The sequence below is a fragment of the Otolemur garnettii genome, unplaced genomic scaffold, assembly GCF_000181295.1.
Source record: "Otolemur garnettii isolate 467f Iridium unplaced genomic scaffold, OtoGar3 scaffold00017, whole genome shotgun sequence".
NCBI lineage: Eukaryota > Metazoa > Chordata > Mammalia > Primates > Galagidae > Otolemur > Otolemur garnettii.
Genome location: NW_003852412.1, coordinates 13,826,148 through 13,844,753, shown reverse-complemented (window position 1 = coordinate 13,844,753; position 18,606 = coordinate 13,826,148). Strand labels below are relative to the sequence as shown.

Genomic DNA, 18,606 nt, shown 5'->3' with positions numbered 1-18,606 from the left:
AGGCAATCGTTCAGCTATTTCAGACACCGTGTCATGAAACTCGAGGGCAAAGTAGGCTCATTCAAACACCCATCGTAAGGGTTCAACTAGCACCTTTGGTCTTAAATTGGAATATCTAGTGGCCGTGATACTGGGAGAATGAACATAGGTTCCCCAGTCCAGGAGCCACTCAATGCGCTCTCTCCGCGTGTGTGAGTGTGTGTGTGTGTGATTTATTTATCCTTTGCTCCCCTTTTTTTTGTTTCATTTCAACTTCTCTTCCTACAACAGACCAGAGCTTTTAAGGCTGCCTGCCCACCTTTTCAGGGTTTGGGTGCAGGAGAGAGATGTGAACTCCTTTAGTTTTTGTTTCTTCTCTCTTTTGCCACAGATTCTAATCAGTTAGATGACTTGAAGTGGCCAAGGGCAAAAGATTAGCTAATCCCATTCACTCATCCATCAAACAGACATGTGGGGAGAATCTACACAGATAAGTTCCTCACCTTCCCAGTTTATGGTCAAAGGGTCAGTCAAACTGAGCTAGCACAAGGAAGTAACCTTTGACCCCTCTCTCTACCCTTTGGATCAATTTTTGGATGTGGTTTAGTACTATAGGGTTTTTCCATGGAACCCAGAACCTAGGTAAGGGTTATACAAACAGTGGATAAGCAAGATTGTAAGTGATCTTCCCTATAATTGATCCATGGAAAGGTTTCTAGCCCAGAGATCTGACTAGTCCTATCTCCTCGTTAAGTATCCAACCACTAAAATTAATTCATTCACCCATTCTTCTTTACTTTGATGACACAATTTTAAGTTTTCTCATTTTGCATAAGAATTATCTCAAAGCTGATCTATTTGTCTTATTGGTCCCTGCTATGTGTCTGGTGTTAGTTGATATTTACCCATTCAGGTAACACATGTCTTGAATAGCTACCGTATACCAGAGGCTGTCCCAGACATTGAGGCTACAGCCTTACATAATGATCCCTTCATGAAGCCAGCAAGAGAGTGAGACCAGACAACTCTTGGTTCTTTCCAAGAGACAAAGTAACTCTAATTATCCATTGCTGTGCAGAAAACCAAAGTGAAGAATGAGGTTCTAATACAAGGGAAAAAAGATGGGAGCGTTTGCATTTGTTGGCCATAAGTGAACAAGTTTTGAGTCTACTGTCAGACTGGTTCTCCGCAGCTGACATCTTCAGGATTGAGCTATGTATTAATAGATTTTAGTTAAATAATTGACATTATATAGAGTTTGAAACACCAGACCCTGTAAGGAATGTTTTAAAGTTTGTTGTCAGAACCAGATGGTCAAAAGACCTACGACACATGGCCACTGTCAAAGAGCAGAATTTTCTTCCTCTCCATAACTGTCAAATTGGAGAACCAAAGAGATACAAATGAGTTTTGCAGTCCTGGGGCTCTGAGATTAGGGATGGACTACACCACAGTCTGTTGATGCCAGCCTGGGGTAAGACGTTGTGGCTCATTCTGATGAGGCATGGCTCTGATGTGGTGTGTCAGCGAGAGACTTAGCGAGTGAATAGTGTAGCAATTTATGGCCAAGAAAATATTGCTTTCTTCAAAAAAATTACCTACTCTCAGACTCAGCAGGGATTTGGAGGCTGGAGATTTAGCCCTGGACTGTGGATCAGGCATACCTTTTCACATGCCAGCAGTGAACGGTCTCTCAGCCCCTGATTAGAAAACAGCTCCATCTCCAACACAGCTTCAAATATCAACAGCACTCTGAATGAGGGACTTCCCTTCCTTGGTAAACTTGCTGGATTATGTATGTCCAGTCACTAACAAAGAACCCTTTGTATTATTCTTTAACCACTATAAACTCCTGCTTACCCAGGCCCTAATATGTTGTCCTGCCACAAGAAAAATAAAAATCAATCCACTGGCTAAGTCTCAAATACAATAAACTAATGACAAGACTTAAGTTTTAATAAATTCAGTTTTGGTCTTGCTTTTTTTTGAGAGAGAGAGTGTCACTCTAGTACCCCTGACTAGAGTACCATGGCATTAACCTAGTTCACAGCAACCTCAAACTCCTGGGTTCAAGCCCTCCCAAGTAGCTGGCACCACAGGAGCTGCCACAATGTCTGGCTAAGTTTTCTATTTTTAGTAGAGATGGGGTTTTGTTCTTGCTCAGGCTGGTCTTGAATTCCTGAGCTCAGGCAATCCATCCTTCTCAGCCTTCCAGAGTGCTAGGATTACAGGTGTGAACCATCAGCCTCCCAGAGTGCTAGGATTACAGGTGTGAACCATCGTCATTCCTTTCTCTGGCTTTGATAGAAGGATTTGTTTGGACTGCATTGTTGATATCAAATGAACCCTTCTTTGTTTTAGTTTTGAAAACAATCAGAGAAAGGACAAACCTTAAAGACAGTTTGAATAGTAGTGTATTCTTTCTTTTTTCTTTAATTATAGAATATTAAAGGGTACATATTTTGTTTGCATACTTTGTTTTTGCACAAATTGAGTCAAAGTTATAAGTGTGCCCTTCACCCAGATACTGTGCACTGTATTTAATAGGTGTGACTTTACCCATCCCCTCTTCTCCTCTCTCCCCAGATTGATTTTCATTGAGATTTTCTTTCACATGTGCACTTAAGTATTGATTGAGTGGTTCCAATTTGGTCACTGTTTCTCCATTCTTGTGATGTGTCACTTAGAAGAATGGTTTCCAGTTCCTCCCGGGTGTCACAAAGGACACTAGATCACCATTTTTTATGGCTGAGTAGTGCTCCAGGGCATGCATATGTCACATTTTATCAAGCCATTCATGTACTGGTGGGCACTTGGGTTGTGTTCATGTCTTTGCAAATGTGAATTGTGCTGTTATAAACATTCAAGTGCAGGTGTCCTTTTTATGAAATGTCTTTTTTTTCCTTTCCTAAAGTGGGATTGCTGGATCCAATGGTAGGTCTACTTCAAGTTCTTTGATACATCTCCATACAATTTTCTATACTGTGTTCTTAGTATGTACACTTTCCATGAGACAAAGGAAACTAAAGATACACAGTAAGCTCCAATTGTCAGGATGTTGAGGTATGCTAACTCAGTCTGTTAGTGACAACAGGGTTATTTTTGTTTGTTTGTTTGGGTTTTTTTGGGGGGGGGGAGTTTTTGGCCGAGGCTGGGTTTGAACCCACCACCTCCAGTATATGGGGCCAGCGCCTTACTCCTTTGAGCCACAGGTGCGGCCCAGTGACAGCAGTTTTTATGGTAGTAGAAAGAATAAGATAGACTGGGTTTGAAGCCTGACCCCAAATGCTCACTTTATCTTTTAATACATTGGCCAGATTTAAGTCTGATTCAAGGGAGGTCATTACCCACCTCATAGGATTGCTGAGAAGGTTAACTGAGAATAAACACAGCACCTGCGCCTGGCAGGCTGAACGCCCTCAGTGGCTCCCATTCCTTCCTTTCCCTTCTCCCTATAGCCACTTTTACAAGATGACATCACAGTTTCCTCAGTTGGATGGCTACTAGGTCTTAGGGTTTCCAGATTTCTGCTGATTTAAATATCCAACTGTGCTGATATGATTTATGCAAATGCCAGCTGGGGACTGATGCCATAACAGAAGTGAGTCATTTAGAGCTTTCCTTAGCAGTCTGAGCTTGCCTCAGAGAGAACTGGGTTGTCCTTACTGATGGTAGAGAATGGGGCAGGAGAAGGTTGCCCTGGGAGTCGGATACTCCTGACAGTGTTCTCATCACCAAAGGGTTTTCACAGGTTAGGTCCAGGACTTCCCTAAGTGACACCAAATGGGGGTTAGCAGCTTGGACTTTGAAGTCTGACAAACTGAGGTTTGAATCACAATCATTACTCACTAGCTGAGTAGCCTCTCAAAGGGTCTGTTTTCCCTTAGAGTTCTTGTAAGGATTAAATGAGGCCACCTACTGAAAGCACTTGGGACGGGGACTGGCACACAGTAAATGCTGAATACAAGTCAGTTCTCCTCTGCCTGTCCTGGATGGCGTTCACCTCAGCTATCTATTAATTCCCCAAGTCTGCCTTTCCTCAATTGGCACGTTAATAGAGATGCTGTTTCTTGTACAAGTACTATGTTCACACTTCAGCTGAAATGCCTACATCCCACCCAAACAGCCCGTCGAACATTAATTCATCCTTTGATCATTATTTTGTGAAGCCTATCTTCAAGTTGAAAGAACCTATAATTATTTCTCACTCATATGAAACCTCGCATCATAACTAAATAGTTGTTGATCATGAACATAATCAAGAGCTTAAATAATACGCTTTATTCAAAAGCAGCCTAATTTCACGCCATTATTCCCAAGTTCCATATCCTACCAAAATAGTTTATCTCAGTAAACTTATTTAAAAAGAAAAACCAAAAAATGTCTCTATCAAAATACAAACAATAATAACAGTCCAACTATGTGTCTTGGTCTGGGATGTTGCTCTATAGCCAGGAGATGGAAGGTTAAGAATATACCTCCTCTGAAGATGAGTCAACTTTTGCCAAATGCCTTGAAGATGCATGGCTCTTTATTGATAAATGTTAGCGTCATCATTTTAGTGAGAGATTCACATTTCTTTTTCCCTAGCAGAATCTCTTAAGGTTCTTCATGCTCTTGGAGGGGCAGTTATGTCTCTGTGATAATATATATGTGATTAGCTCCTTTATGTTACCAATATATCATGGAGACATTCAGGTTTACATTATACACAAGCTCACTATTAGTTTCGTGAGTTAGGTGGTGCCTATTCTGATATCGCTAGTAAAAAGCGCATGAAATATGCATAAATCCTGTCTAATGACTGAAGTTAAATATACCTCGAAGAATGTTCCATCATTAAGATTTGCATACATTTTTCTTATAAGAGAGGCATTATTCTGCATTGTAGCGTGTGTTTTATTACAAATGTGGAGTTCATTGATGAATAGTGATGGAGCTGCAAATCAAGTCAACAGCTTAATTAACTCAGCAGGATTCGGGGATGCTTTTCTCCCTTGGTGAACACCCCACCCCAGAGCTCGGTTCCTGGAGCTTTGGGTGGCTTCTCTGTGGAGAGGGAGCCTTACCTGAGACCCTCCCCCTCTGGAGAGTGCTGTCGGCAGTACTCCAGCGTGTAGGTCTCCGTGGCATCTGGATTGGCAGACCGCCACCGGATAGTGGCCGTGTTCCAACACACCGTACAGTCCTCAGCACGGATCACAGGGGTGGAGGGTGCTGCAGAGAGAGAACCAAGACAATTGTGCAGTGAAGTCAGCTCCACTTCGCAGGACTAGGAGGACTGCTTGGGCATGATTTTATATTTACTTTTTGTCTCAGAAAATTTATTCTGGGTTGAAAATTCAAAGGGATCAAAATTTATACGGTGAAGTCTCTCTCCCTCTTCTGCCTTTGAAATCGCCCAATTCTCACCCATCCCCAGACAGCCTCTAAGGTTAGCTTCCTATTAATCCCACCAAGATCTTTATATCAATACACATAAAAAAAAATAAAGATTCTCACTCCTCTCCCTTTACACAAAAGGCAGCCATGACCTGGGCCTCAATAAGTGCTCAATAATGACTTGTAAAAGGCAAGAGGAGGCTAGGTGGTGTGGCTCATGCCTGTAACCTCAGGATTTGGGGAGGCCCAGGCAGGGAAATTGCTTGAGGCCAGGAGTAACAGATGTTACCAAACTGGGTAACATCATGAGACCTTGTCTCTACAAAAAATAGAAAAATTAGGTGGGCATGGTAGCACTTTCTTATAGTGCTACTTGGGAGGCTGAAGCAGGAGGATTGTTTGAGCACAGAAATTTGAGGTTGCAGTGAGTTATGATGATGCCACTGTACTCCAGCCCAGGCAATGGAATAAGAACCTATCTCAAGAAAAAAAAAAAAAAAAACCAAAAAAGCAAGACAAAAGGATGAAGAGGGGGAGGAAGCTATCCTTTCCCCTGAGGCAGGTACAATTATCTTGAAGGCAATGCAGCCTTGGTTTATACTACACCTCCTCCTTCAGCTCCTTGTGAAAAGATTTTATCACCTGAATATATTCCCAGTTGAATATCATTGCTTAAAATCTTTCTGGGGCTCCCTGTACCCATATGGCACAGCCCAAGTTACTTACTTGCAAGCACAGCCTCTGTATGCTAGCCTTTCTCATCCTCTCTTTCTTCTCTCTCTTTTTTTTTTTTAGACAGAGTATCACTCTGTTGCCCTAGTTAGAAAGCAGTGATAGGATTATAGCTCACTAAAGCCTCAAACTCCTGAGTTTAAGCCATCCTCCTGCCTCACCCTTCTGAGTAGCTGGGACTACAGGCATGTGCCACCATGCTTGGCTAATTTTTCTACTTTTAGTAGAGGCAGGGTCTCATTCTTGCTTACCCTGTTCTTGAACTCCTGAGCTCAAGCAGTCCTTCTGCCTTGACCTCCCAGAGAGCTGGGATGATAAGCAGGAGCCACCATGCCTGGCCTCCTCTCTTTGTTTTTAAGTCTCAGAAACAACACCAAACTTCTTACAGCATCTGCACACTCCATACTGTTTCTTACCTCAATGCCTCTGGTCATACATCTTCAAGGGGAATATGCTTTAACACATGACTTCTTACTGATCCTTAGTTTAAGCATTTCATGTAGGCATCAGTTCTAGGAAACCATTCCTAATCCTTCCCCTGCCGCAGTCTGTCTTGGGTACCACCTGGAGTGCTTTCATAATAACCTGTGCCTATGTGGATCATGGCCCTTCCCACACATTTTCCGTGATCTTCTGATTTTCTGTGTCCTCCTCCCTGTTGACTATGAGCTTTTTAAGAACAAGAACCCAGTCATTCATCGTTACATACAAAGGACTTTGCACAACACCCAACAGATTGTAGGTGCCTAATCAATAATTAATTATTGGTGATCTCAAGAGTCTGAAGAATTGAGTAAAGCCTTCCAACACCCCCTTAGCATCTCCTTACCTGTTCTAAAAATTGCCCTTTCACTGGGCAGACTGCATCCAGTGAAGTTCACGGCCATAACCCACACTTGATAGCAGCGGTCAGGTTCTAAATCTTCGAAAATGCAGTAGCTTTCTTTCACTGTCACTCTGTATTCTTCTACCAACTCTAGCATAAAACACAATCACAAACTCTAAGGTGTCTTCCAAAGTTAAGTGAAAGTTATTGGGAAACATAGTCTGTGATTTTTTTTCTCCAGTGGAAATCTCAAACTGATAGCCTTACACGCCATTATATATGATAACTAGCTGTTTAGAAAGCATTAAGAAAGCAATCGCATTCTGAAAAGAGATATTTAGAAAGACATAGTATTTCTTGTGAACACTTACCAGAAAAAAATAGCATATTAGTAAGATTCTGAGCTTCATATACCACAATTAAAGTAACTTATTTCAAAAGCAAATATTAAAATTACATAGAGTTTATGGTAGCTTAAATCTCAGTAAAACAGTCTCAAGAAAGTCCAAGAATGAATGCCAACTTACAGAAGTGTGTATCACTAAAAAAGGGACAACCCTGTGTTTTAAAACTTATAAAGAAAGCATCTTGACAGATTAGTAAACTATTTTGGTATTCAGTATGACTTTCCCAGTTTCAAATCCTGGTTCCTTCTAATATATTCCAGAATCTTTCAGCTAGAGAATTCCACAATTTATAGAAATACTTTGAAAACTTTGATAGATCATAAGCTGTTCTAAGAAGTAACTTTATACAATCTAGACATTTTCCTTTAAAAAATTCTTCAATAAATTTTCTTTCAATATTTTTACAGTAAATGTTAACACCATTTTATACACCTGCCCCTTTGGGCCAATCTGATTATTCTTACTGAAAATTTTCTCTCCATTTTATTTTATTTTATTTATTATTATTATCTTTTTTTTGAGAGTCTTTTTTTTTGAGTCTCTGTCTTTTTTGAGACAGAGACTCACTTTGTCACCCTTGGTAGAGTGCCATGGCATCATAGCTCACAGCAACCTCAAACTCTTGGGCTTAAGTGATTCTCTTCCCTCAGCCTCCTGAGTTTTGAGATAGAGTCTCACTTTATTACCCTTGATAGAGTGCCATAATGTCGCATCTCACAGTCTCCAACTCCTGGGCTTAGGCAATTATCTTGCCTTAGCCTCCCAAGTAGCTGGGACTACAGGTGCCTGACACAACGCCCAGCTATTTTTTGTTGCAGTTTGGCCAGGGCTGGGTTCAAACCTGCCACTCTTGGTATATGGGGCTGATGCCCTACCCACTGGCCACAGGTGCCACCTGCCCAGCTATTTTTTGGAGACGGGGGTCCTGGGCCATGTGCAGTGGCTCATGCTTGTAATCCTAGCACTCTGGGAGGCTGAGGTGGGTGGATTGCTTGAGGTCACAGCTTTGAGAGCAGTCTGACCCAGAGCAAGACCTCCTTTCTAAAAATAGCCAAGTGTTGTGGCAGGCACCTGTAGTCTCAGCTAACTCAGGAAGCTGAGGCAAGAGAATCACTTGAGTCCAAGAGTTTGAGGTTGCTGTGAGCTATGATGCTATGGTACTCTACTGGGGGAGACAAAGGGAGCCTCTGTCTCCAAAAAAAAGAGAGAGAGAGAGACAGGGTCTCACTCTTGCTCAGGCTGGTCTCCAACGCCTAAACTCAATCTAACTGCCTCAGCCTCCCAGGGTGCTAGGATTATAGGAGGAGCCACCGTGCTCGGCCCCTCCTTTACAAAGAATGGTTTTCTTCTTAAAATTAGCCTATAGTAATTTCAGTTATCCTCCCTTATTACTCTTAAATGTCACATCTTTAAAACTCCTCCAGTTAAAGGCCCAGATTGTTTCTTTAAAAGATATTTAGGAGCTCTTCAACCCAGCAGGTCTCTCTAATGAGCTATGCTCTTTTCCAATGAGCTATAATTTCTGGATAGAAAGTTCAGTTTAAAGAATGCCATAAGGACTTGATCATACACTGAAAAACATTTCCCCCACAGCCCAGCAGCTGTGGCTGCAGTTTTCACTGGAATCATTCCTTTGAGGTCCTATTACCTTGACACTCGCTTTAAGGATGCATGTTACCGGAGACCCTGTTACACAAGGGACAAGGTACAGTATCCCAGAGCTGATCATCAGATCAGCTGTCATCAGCACAGTCCAAAGCATAGAACCAGTGAGATACACAGGATAGGGACGTGTTTGGGGTGGGATATGGGAGTGGGGGTGTGGGTAGAGGTCACACACATACGAAGGTGCTCCAGGCAACAACTACCTGTTAAGTGTTCTCAGAGAGCCATAGTGTTTCATGAAACAGCTGGATAAAGATGCAAAGTGTAGTATAACAAAACAAACAAAAGTATAAGTCCGAAAGATCAGTTTTTGAATCTGTCCCTGTCATGTACAAGTTGTGTGGCCTTAGGCAAATGACTTAACCCGAATCAGTTTTCTCATTTGCAAAGGGAGATAGTAACATTTATTTCATTGCGTTCTGATGGGCACATGGAAGTAGGTCTTTAACAACATAGGAGTCTTTATTGACAAACCTAGCCAACATTACACGGTGCCTACAGCTGCTTTTTAAAATTTTTCCTAAATAATCAAATGACATTTCAAAAGCCTTAAATATCAGTAACAGTAAAATATATTACCACTCATTCATGAGTATAAATTGGGAGCTGGAGTTTTGAATAGGATGGCGATCCTGCCACATATTCATCTGGTCTCCAAAGTATGTGGCTCTGGCTTCATAAGCCGCACAGAGTGGCAGCACTCCCAGGTCTGATTCATTGGGAAGTAAACTTCAAACTGCCTGGTCTTACTGGAAGTCTGACTGAGCACACAGACAGCGACAGAGGCTCATCTATGAGACATACCAGCCATTCACCCTCCCAAGCACTATCACTTCTATCCACCCCAGAAGACTACGCCGTACCTAAGCCCACGCCTTCCGAACTGTGAGCAGTGAATGAACCTCCTCGCTTGTTTGTGGCTCTCATCAGAGGGGGACCTGAGAAACTGCCGGCTGTGACATCCAAAGCCTCATTTGCATTCAGGTCATTGTGGAGGACACTGTCCTGTACACAGCTTGTTAGTCCCCTACCAAGTGACCCACATCACACTTTTCTTTCAGACTTCTGTACTAATGAAAACTTTGTTTTCCTTGAAACTCCTCCCTAACTCTTCCTGTTACCCTGAGAGCGCAAAGCCAGACGGGAATCTCATTTATAATATTAATGCTGACTATTAGGACGACATTTATGCATATTTATTTCCCTTGATCCTGCTTTCCAAATTTTGCTTCTGTGTTATGATTTTATGGGGTTTTGTTTAAATGTCTCACATTAAGATATCTAAACACACACCTGCGCCTGCACTGGCATTAGCAACCCTACCGTTTACTTCTTGGTCATCTTGGGGCTCCTCCATGCAGTAAACCTGGAACGAGTCGATGACGTCTTCCTTGTTCCTGCTCCAATAAACCGCGATCGTGGTGCCAGTGGCAGAATTCGGTTCCTGAGGTTCTAATCTAGGAGGCTGTGGAACTGGAATATAAACAGGTTTGATTACAACTAATGCTCTTTTTGTTCCTTTTCTGGCAAAATTTACTTATGCTTTTTGAAAAAAAAATGATACAATCGTTTGTATTTCAAATACAGAAATAGATGGAGTAAAAGTGGAAGCAGTGCTTTGTCACCAATAACTCCTACCCCAGTGACGTTCCTTGGATGCTCTCACTGTCGGTTGAGTACGCACCCCTCCAGAATGTTCTCTGTGCATTTGTGTGTGTGCATGTACACCGTAATACACCCGGAAATAACCACAAATGGATCCAAGAATGGAATCACTCAATAATACTCTTCTGTAGTCCTATATTTAGAGCAACAGACTAAATAACTCTTCATTGTTCCTTTTAAAAAGTGCTCTTTTGAGTATGCTTTGCTAGGTAATCAAGGGTAGATCATTTTCTATCAATATAGAGTCTATATTCATAACAGAGACAAATGAAACCTTTTTTAAGATATAGTTGCTGCATCTTCAAGGCAGAAAAATACCAGAATGAATAAAATACCAAAATATACATTTTTTTTTGAGAAAGAATTTCACTCAGTTACCCAGGCTCGAGTATAGTGGCATCATCACAGCTCACTGCAACCTTAAACTCCTAGGCTGAAGTGATCCTCCTGCCTCAGCCTCCAGAGTAACTGCGACTGCAGGTGTGTGCCACCATGCCTGAGTAACTTTTTCTATGTTTTGTAGAGATAAAGTCTGGATATGTTGCTTAGTCTGATCTCAAACTCCTGGCCTCAAGCATTCTTCCTGCCTCCACCTCTCAAAATATATTTTCTGAAACTACTGTCCCATTTTCTCTTTCCAACATGGCTATATCTACAGATTTTTAATAAAATAAAAAATATATATATAAACTACATAGCAGAAAAGTAGTCTATTAACTTATTTAATATATTTCAGACATCTAATCCTGTTGTTCTGAATTTGAAAGGCAATAGTACTCTCAAGTGTTTTCCTACAGATTTTTAAAGTTTATAATGATGCATGTTGAACATTAATAGTATACATAAAACCATGAATCAAGCTCCTTATGCAATTCACCTCCAAAATTTGTGACGCAGAATCATTGACTATATTATACAAATTGGAAGAAAAGGTCATTCCCCATAGTTGAAAAGATATTATGCTTTTAAATTTATTTTTGTGGCTATTTTTTCCAAGTCAACAATTTCATGAAGAGAAAAGCTTACAGAAATAATATAGGCCAAATTTTATGAGATTACTTTACTCTTCTTGCTGGAGTAAATGGAAGTTAGTAGGAAAAAATAAAAAGAGGTTACTTGATTAAACGTGGACACCAAAGGAAAAGAAAATAAAGGTCAGTCCAGCAAGACAGTAAAAATGAGATACAAAATAAATGGGTCTAAAGAATGGAAGAAAAAGAGACAAATTAAGGATATTTCAATAGCCATAAAGGGCAAAGAAATACATAATTACGAAAAATGAGAAGCGAAACAGAAGGGTCAAATTCATGAGCTTCAGTGCAGAGATGCTGGGCTGGGGGAAAAGCCAGATCTCCCACTTAGTATCAGTGTTATCACAGCCTCAGTGGCCCCATCTTTAAAATAATAATAGCATTACCTGTCAGGGTTTTTACAGAAGCAAGACAATGTATATCAAGTACATAGCAAAGTACCTGACAGGTGGCCAGCACTAACGTTCAGAAAACACAAGGGCTTTGGTAGGAGCACAGGAAATGAAGGGGACAGGCAGGAAACTCCTGAAGGTGCGGGGTGAACTAGGCCCGTCATCTGGTAAGTCACAGAGGTGGAGGTAGGACCTATGGCGCCTGCCTGTCAGAGCACCTCCCTGGGACTGACGTGATCCGGAGACCCTGATTCTGTCTTTGATTTTACTGTTTGCCCTCTGCAGAAGTCAGTCTCACATTCTAAAGGAATCCATCCAGATACATGTCGGTCAGTAAATGTTCATGTTACGCAGGTTTATCAAAAAGCCATGCACAAGGTTCAATCATTTTTAGAGTTTTGGAGAACTCCTTGAAGCATGAACAATGAAAATGCTCCCCCCTTTTTTCCTATGAATTATGCATTGAGCTTTATCTGCTGTTCAGAAATGGTAACATCTTTCATATTTCTTATTCTCTCCTGAGTAAAGGAATAAACTTAAAAACTGATAACTCACCCCCAAAGTTACCTAATTTTAAGGAAGAAGTAGTTGTAGGGAATTAAGTAAAGCATGCAGGTTAGACAGAATTTTGTTCTTAATGTGTTCCTGCCTTCAAAAACATTAAAGGTAAGATGACTTTTCTCAAAAACGGGAATTGTTTTTTACTTTTCAGAGAACTCTAAAATGAAAAAGGGAATAAGAATACTACATAGATGTAATCTAATGATAATATGGCTGGATTTATGATTCCTTTGCAGCAGAAGGACATCAAAGGCCCACATTTTGTATGTTAGCAATTCTGTTTATGCTTCTGTAGTTGAATAAGTATGGTGCAAAAAAATAATGGAAGTTTAGGGCTTCATCCTTAGGGGCTGAGGAACTGGGCAGAGGAGTCACTGCATGGATTCCCTCTGCCTGATAAACTGCCCATAAAAAGCATCATATTGGGGGGATTAAGCACTAATCAACTTAGACTTCAGAATCTGTGGCCAAATACATATTTCCTACTTGGCTTTCAAAAGTATTCCAGGAAGGCAGCATTATTCTCAATAGTTAAAAGGTAGAAACAACCCAAGGGTCCGTTGATGGATATGGTATATGCATAAGTGGAATATTATGCAGCCTTGAAAAGGGAGAAATTCTGATACATGTTACCATATTGATAGACCTTGAGGATATTATACAAAAGGAAATAAACCGGTCACAAAATGACAACTACTGTATGATTCCACTTGTATGAACTACTTAGAATAGTCAGAGTCACAGACACAGGAAGTACAATGGCAGTGGCCAGGGGCTGGAGGAAGGAGGGGTAAAATGGAGAGTTAGTGTTTAATAGATGCAGAGTTTCAGTTTTGTCTGGAGATGGATGATGGTGACAGTTGTGTAGTAATGTGAATGTGCTTAATGCCATTGAACTGCAAACTTTACAATGAGCAAGATTGGCTCAGTGCCTATAGCTCAAGCGGCTAAGGCACCCACATATACCAGAGCTGGCAGGTTCAAATCCAGCCTGGGTCTGCCAAACAACAATAACAACTACAACCAAAAAATAGCCGGGCGTTGTGACAGGTGCTAATTGGGAGGCTGAGGCAAGAGAATCGCTTAAGCCCAGGAGTTAAAGATTGCTGTAAGCTGTGACGCCACAGCACTCTAGCCAGGGCACCAGCTTGAGGCTCTATCTCAAAAAAATAAATAAATAAAAATAAAATGATGGTGAATTTTAAGTTATGTGCATTTTACCACAATTTTTAAAAAATCCCCAGGAGTCAGGGTTAAGAAAGCTGTCACGATCCCATTTTGATCTTGCCCTGCCTCTCTGGTATAGGGCAGTGGGTGTAGCCAAACTCCTCTCCCATCCCACCACACACAGCCCCAACCAGCTGTGTGGTCTTGAGGAATAGGACTTTTTTTTTTTTTTTTGCAATTTTTGGCCAGGGTCAGGTTTGAACCCACCACCTCCGGTATATGGGGCCGGTGCCCTACTCCTTTGAGCCATAGGAGCCGCCCTAAAAGGATAATGTTTTTTAAGGTCTATCCATGTTGTAGCATGTGTCAATGCTTTATTCCTTTTTATTAATCAATAATGTATCATTTTATGAATATATATGTATTTACTCAACTGATGCACATTTGGTGTTTCTCCTTTTTAGCTATTATGACTAGTGCTGCTGCAAACACTTAAGTCCAAGTTTTTGTGTGGACATACATTTGAGGCTATAACCAAAGAAGGAAAATTGCTCTTGGCTGTAAACCTAAGGGCAAAATTGCTGGATCATATGGTAACTGTATTTTTTTTTGTGCAGTTTTTGGCCAGAGCCAGGTTTGAACCCGCCACATCCAGTATATGGGGCAGGCGCCCTACTCCTTTGAGCCACAGGCGCACCCCCCCCCCAAAGAATAGGACGTTTTTCTGTTCCTCTCTTTCCTCACCTGAGAAGAACAAAAAACCTGCTATTGTGAGATAAGATAGTTTGATATGCTGAACAGTCTCCAAGTGTCAGGCATCTCCTAGGAATGGAATAAATGGCTCTCTTTCTCTTTGGAAAATTCTTTCCTCATTATCTCTGCTCAGTCTAGGTAGGGGGTCACCAGATGAACCTTTCTGATACCAGGTGAGGACTTTCTACCTGAGAGGTGTCATTGGTCACAAAATGACCAAAGGTTAGCAGTAAGTCAACACCTTGAGCTCCAATTCCGTGAAGCAGACACACAAAGAGGCATTTATCACTAAGAGATCATTCCCCTTTATGGGGCTTCGAACCATTGGGACCATCACAGGCACTTGCTAAGTTAATCATTACCACTTTGTGACCTCTAAAACATATTATAGAAAATGTTCCCTCATCGCCCCTCCGGTATTCAAAGCACGTCTTTCTAAATGAACAACAGCATATAATGAATCTCTGAGAAGCAAAAGACCAGCTCTGTCAATCAGAATTTCCTAATATGCAAAATTATAGTATGCAATCTCGTAATATCAAAGACATGACAAGAAAGCATCCTTTTGTTTTGAGACGTTTCTAGAGAAAATAGGGTAACTAAATGTACCACTTTATAAAGGGTTGGTGGGGTTTGTGTGTATGTGTGTTCTGTCTTTTTAGAGCCTAGTTACTCAACTAAAACTCTTCCTACAAGAATGAAAGTTAATTGTCAATTTAAATACAACAGCCATCTTTTGGCATTTTTGTTTTTAGGGTCGGTTGGTTGGTTTGGAGGCAGGGTCACACAGTGTGGCCCTGGCTGGATTCAGACTCTTGAGCTCAAATGTTCCTCCCACCTCAGCCTCCTGAGTAGCTGTGATCTTTAAGTTCGTTTTAGGAGAATAGTGAGCATCTTTTGAGGAGGCCATCTGAGCACATTGTACAGTAAGTGAAATTTGATAACGGCACTGAGACACAGCAGCCTTGAGAATCTAAATAAGTTTCATTGTCCTGTTTGTTAAAATAGCACATTAAAAAATATTGTGAAGAGCCAGCAGGATGCTCTGACAGTTAAGTGGGAGGCTCCTGGCTACGGACCATGATGCTGAGCTGTTAGTTCTCTAAGCTCATCTGTTTAGTTCAAAAATTAAAAAAAAAAAAAAAAGGAAAAGAACCGAATTGGAGAGGGGAAAACCACTCATGAGGAAAAATCTGTTCAACACATATGAAAATATTTGACTTCTATTTTTTTTTCCATACCTGGCTGCTGGCATGAAGTAAACAACTCTCCAAGAGAGGGAGAAAAAGTCTATTTTTAAAAGAAAAAAAGAAATCAAAAAGAGGAGACCCTCTGGTTTCTTGGCTGCTTTCTCCCACCTCCTCAGTCTCCCGGCACAACCAGACAAAGCTTCAGCTAGAAAGGCAGTCAGTCGTGGAAATGGGATGCTGGCCGCGTGCTTTAGTTCGGAGTCTAGCGTTGAAATTTCACAGCCAACACTTTTCTTTTTCTAGGTATGTCTTTACATGCAAAAGCTTCACAAAACAAACAAGCAAAACCTGCCATGTTCCATCAAGGTAATTAATACGTTGAGATGCCTACCAGCCACTTGTGTCAACATCTGGTCACTTCTCGCCGAGCCGTCATCATAATGTTCAAAAAGAGAGAAGGCAGCGGGCATTTTCTCTAACGAAGCCGTGCTCTCCATGGCAGAAAGCAACCTACAGCAACAGAGAACTCTACATAAGTCAAGAAGTCATTAACACACAGAATGAAAGCGGAACCCAGTTGTTCACAATGAAGCTGGTGTTGGCAGTGGTGGTTTTTATAAGGCAGAGCCTCTTAGTATATCCCCAAAGGGTGTAAACAGTTTCGAAATCTGAAAATACGCCTCAAAGCTCTTTATTATGAGAGTTATTGGGCAACTGGTAATATTAGAAACTTCATTCCTCTGTCCTCCAATTAGAAAAGATACTATCCAATTAGATGGTCTTAAATTTCCTATCTACAAAGTTAGTCCTAAAAATGACTTCCTTTTAATGGTTATTTTCTTTATTTTCTAAGGGATATAAATGCTCAGAGTCCATCTGGAAACCTATACACTGTAGGATGGCCTTGTTCTCAGACCTCAATGTGGAGCTTTTAGACGTTTGTGATTCAAAAAATACTGTCCCCCTACTATGTGCCAGGCACTGTACTAGATAATGGGGTAAAGTCAAAGAGGGTAAAGTCCACCCTTCTGAAAAGACTAACCAAGCCACAGCTTTCGAACTAAGGGCTTTTATAGGCTCAAGGCCCTCTTAGGAGGAATGCCAGCGGATGCTAGCGTTTGTTTCCAGGTGAAATCTGGATTTAAATAAACAAACACAGGTTAACTCTGGAGGGGGTGAAAGGGAAAAAAGAGTTTGCAAACAAATGTATGTTTCGCATGAAAATTAGGAGCCCTCCCCTGTGCCCTCCCTGACACCAGGCTGGTTTTCTCTTCCTGCAGCTAAAAACCCCAAGACCTGCCCAGGCAGGTGGACTTTGGCTTTCCCAGCACAGAGGGTCTCGCTGGCTGCTGGGACTTTGTTTTCCCAGGTAGTTGCCTGACTCCTTCCTTCGCTTGATTTCAATCTCTGTTCAAATGTCAGCTCCTCAGAGAGGTCGCTGCTCAGGCAGCCCTGCCGGCCCCGCCCCCCCTCCTCAGCTTCCTGTTCTCCCTCAAATTTCTCATCATCTGTTTGGGTTTTATCCATCTACTACTTCACCAAAATACAATTTATACTCAGAAAGGATGTTCTTTTATTCACTACTGTATTGTAATTCATTCCTTGGCACATGCTGGGCACATGCCCATCTATAAATATATTTGAATGAATGAGAGGCCAATGGTTTTGTTGAGGCAAAGATAACAGGCTTTCAGTGTGCTGGATTTTGGTAAGTATGAAGGAAAAATGTTATAAAATATAACTGAAATCTTTTTTCTTTTTTTTTTTTTTTAGAGACAGTCTCACTTTGTCACCCTGGGTAGAGTGCCATGGCGTCACAGCTCACAACAATCTCCAACTCCTGGGCTTAAGTGATTCTCTTGCCTCAGCCTCCCAAGTAGCTGGGACTACAGGTGCCCACCACAACACCCAGCTATTTTTGTTGTTGTTGTTGTTGTTGCAGTTTGGCTGGGGCCAGGTTTGAACCCACCACCCTTGGTATATGGGGCTGGCACCTTACTCACAGAGCCACAGGCACCACCCTAACTGAAATATTTAAAGAGTGCCTTGCACACTTAACAAGTGTTAAAAATAATATGGTTCACTATCATCTGATTTAGGGGAGATGGTTCCAATAGGGCTTCAAACAGGGGGTATCATTTGAGCTGGGTCTTAAAGAATGAATAGGAGTCTCCTAGGCAGAAAAGGGAGTAAGGGCATTCCAGACACAGCCTCGTGATCAAAGGCATGGAGATGTGAACAAGTGCAGTACACAGAAGGGCAGGTCCCATGAGAGAGTTGAGACACAGTTAGGGATAGAACAGAAAAGGCAAGGAGATCCACAGAATTGTCATAAAAGGGAAATTTAGAAGCATATCCTGACAAGTATCTGAGGAAGGCACAGGCAGTCAGACTAGAGAGGCAGTGAGGTTAGCGGAGAGGACCCTATAATAGTCCCGGTGAGGGCAGACAACACGAGCCTAACTTAAGGCTTTGGGGCTGCAGAGGATGGAAATGATAGACTCAGAAATCACAAAAAATGGTGACTCGTGCATACGCTAAGCCCTTTCACGACACATCACTGACTAAATGTAGGACTTTTGTAGCATAAAAGCTCTGGTTGTAGACAACACAAGCAAAATGTTTGCATTTCCCCTTATGCACTGACCTGTTCAATTTTAACATCAGCATGTGAAATGGCAAGACGGTATCTTTTTATAAGCAGGTCCTACAATGGCTGTGACTCTTTTTCTCATTATAATAACACAAAAGAGCAAAATGAAGAAAAAAATGAATCCCCTTACAGAACAGCATTTTCTAAGCAAATGTGTTTTTCAAGATATGCAAATGTTGAGTCTAAATATGTTTGACAGCATC

At 41.4% G+C, this 18,606-nt stretch overlaps 1 protein-coding gene across 1 annotated transcript in view; it reads right to left on the bottom strand.

Moving 5' to 3' along the window:
• Positions 1-18,606, bottom strand: part of CMYA5 (cardiomyopathy associated 5) — a 105,413-nt gene that overhangs the window by 19,773 nt on the left and 67,034 nt on the right. Inside the window, exons 7-10 of the mRNA XM_003785945.2 lie at positions 16,142-16,260; positions 10,315-10,464; positions 6,923-7,069; positions 5,049-5,196 (exon numbers count right to left, since the gene is read on the bottom strand). Coding sequence (XP_003785993.1) covers positions 5,049-5,196; positions 6,923-7,069; positions 10,315-10,464; positions 16,142-16,260 — 564 coding nt within the window. The remainder of the gene's footprint in view (positions 1-5,048; positions 5,197-6,922; positions 7,070-10,314; positions 10,465-16,141; positions 16,261-18,606) is intronic.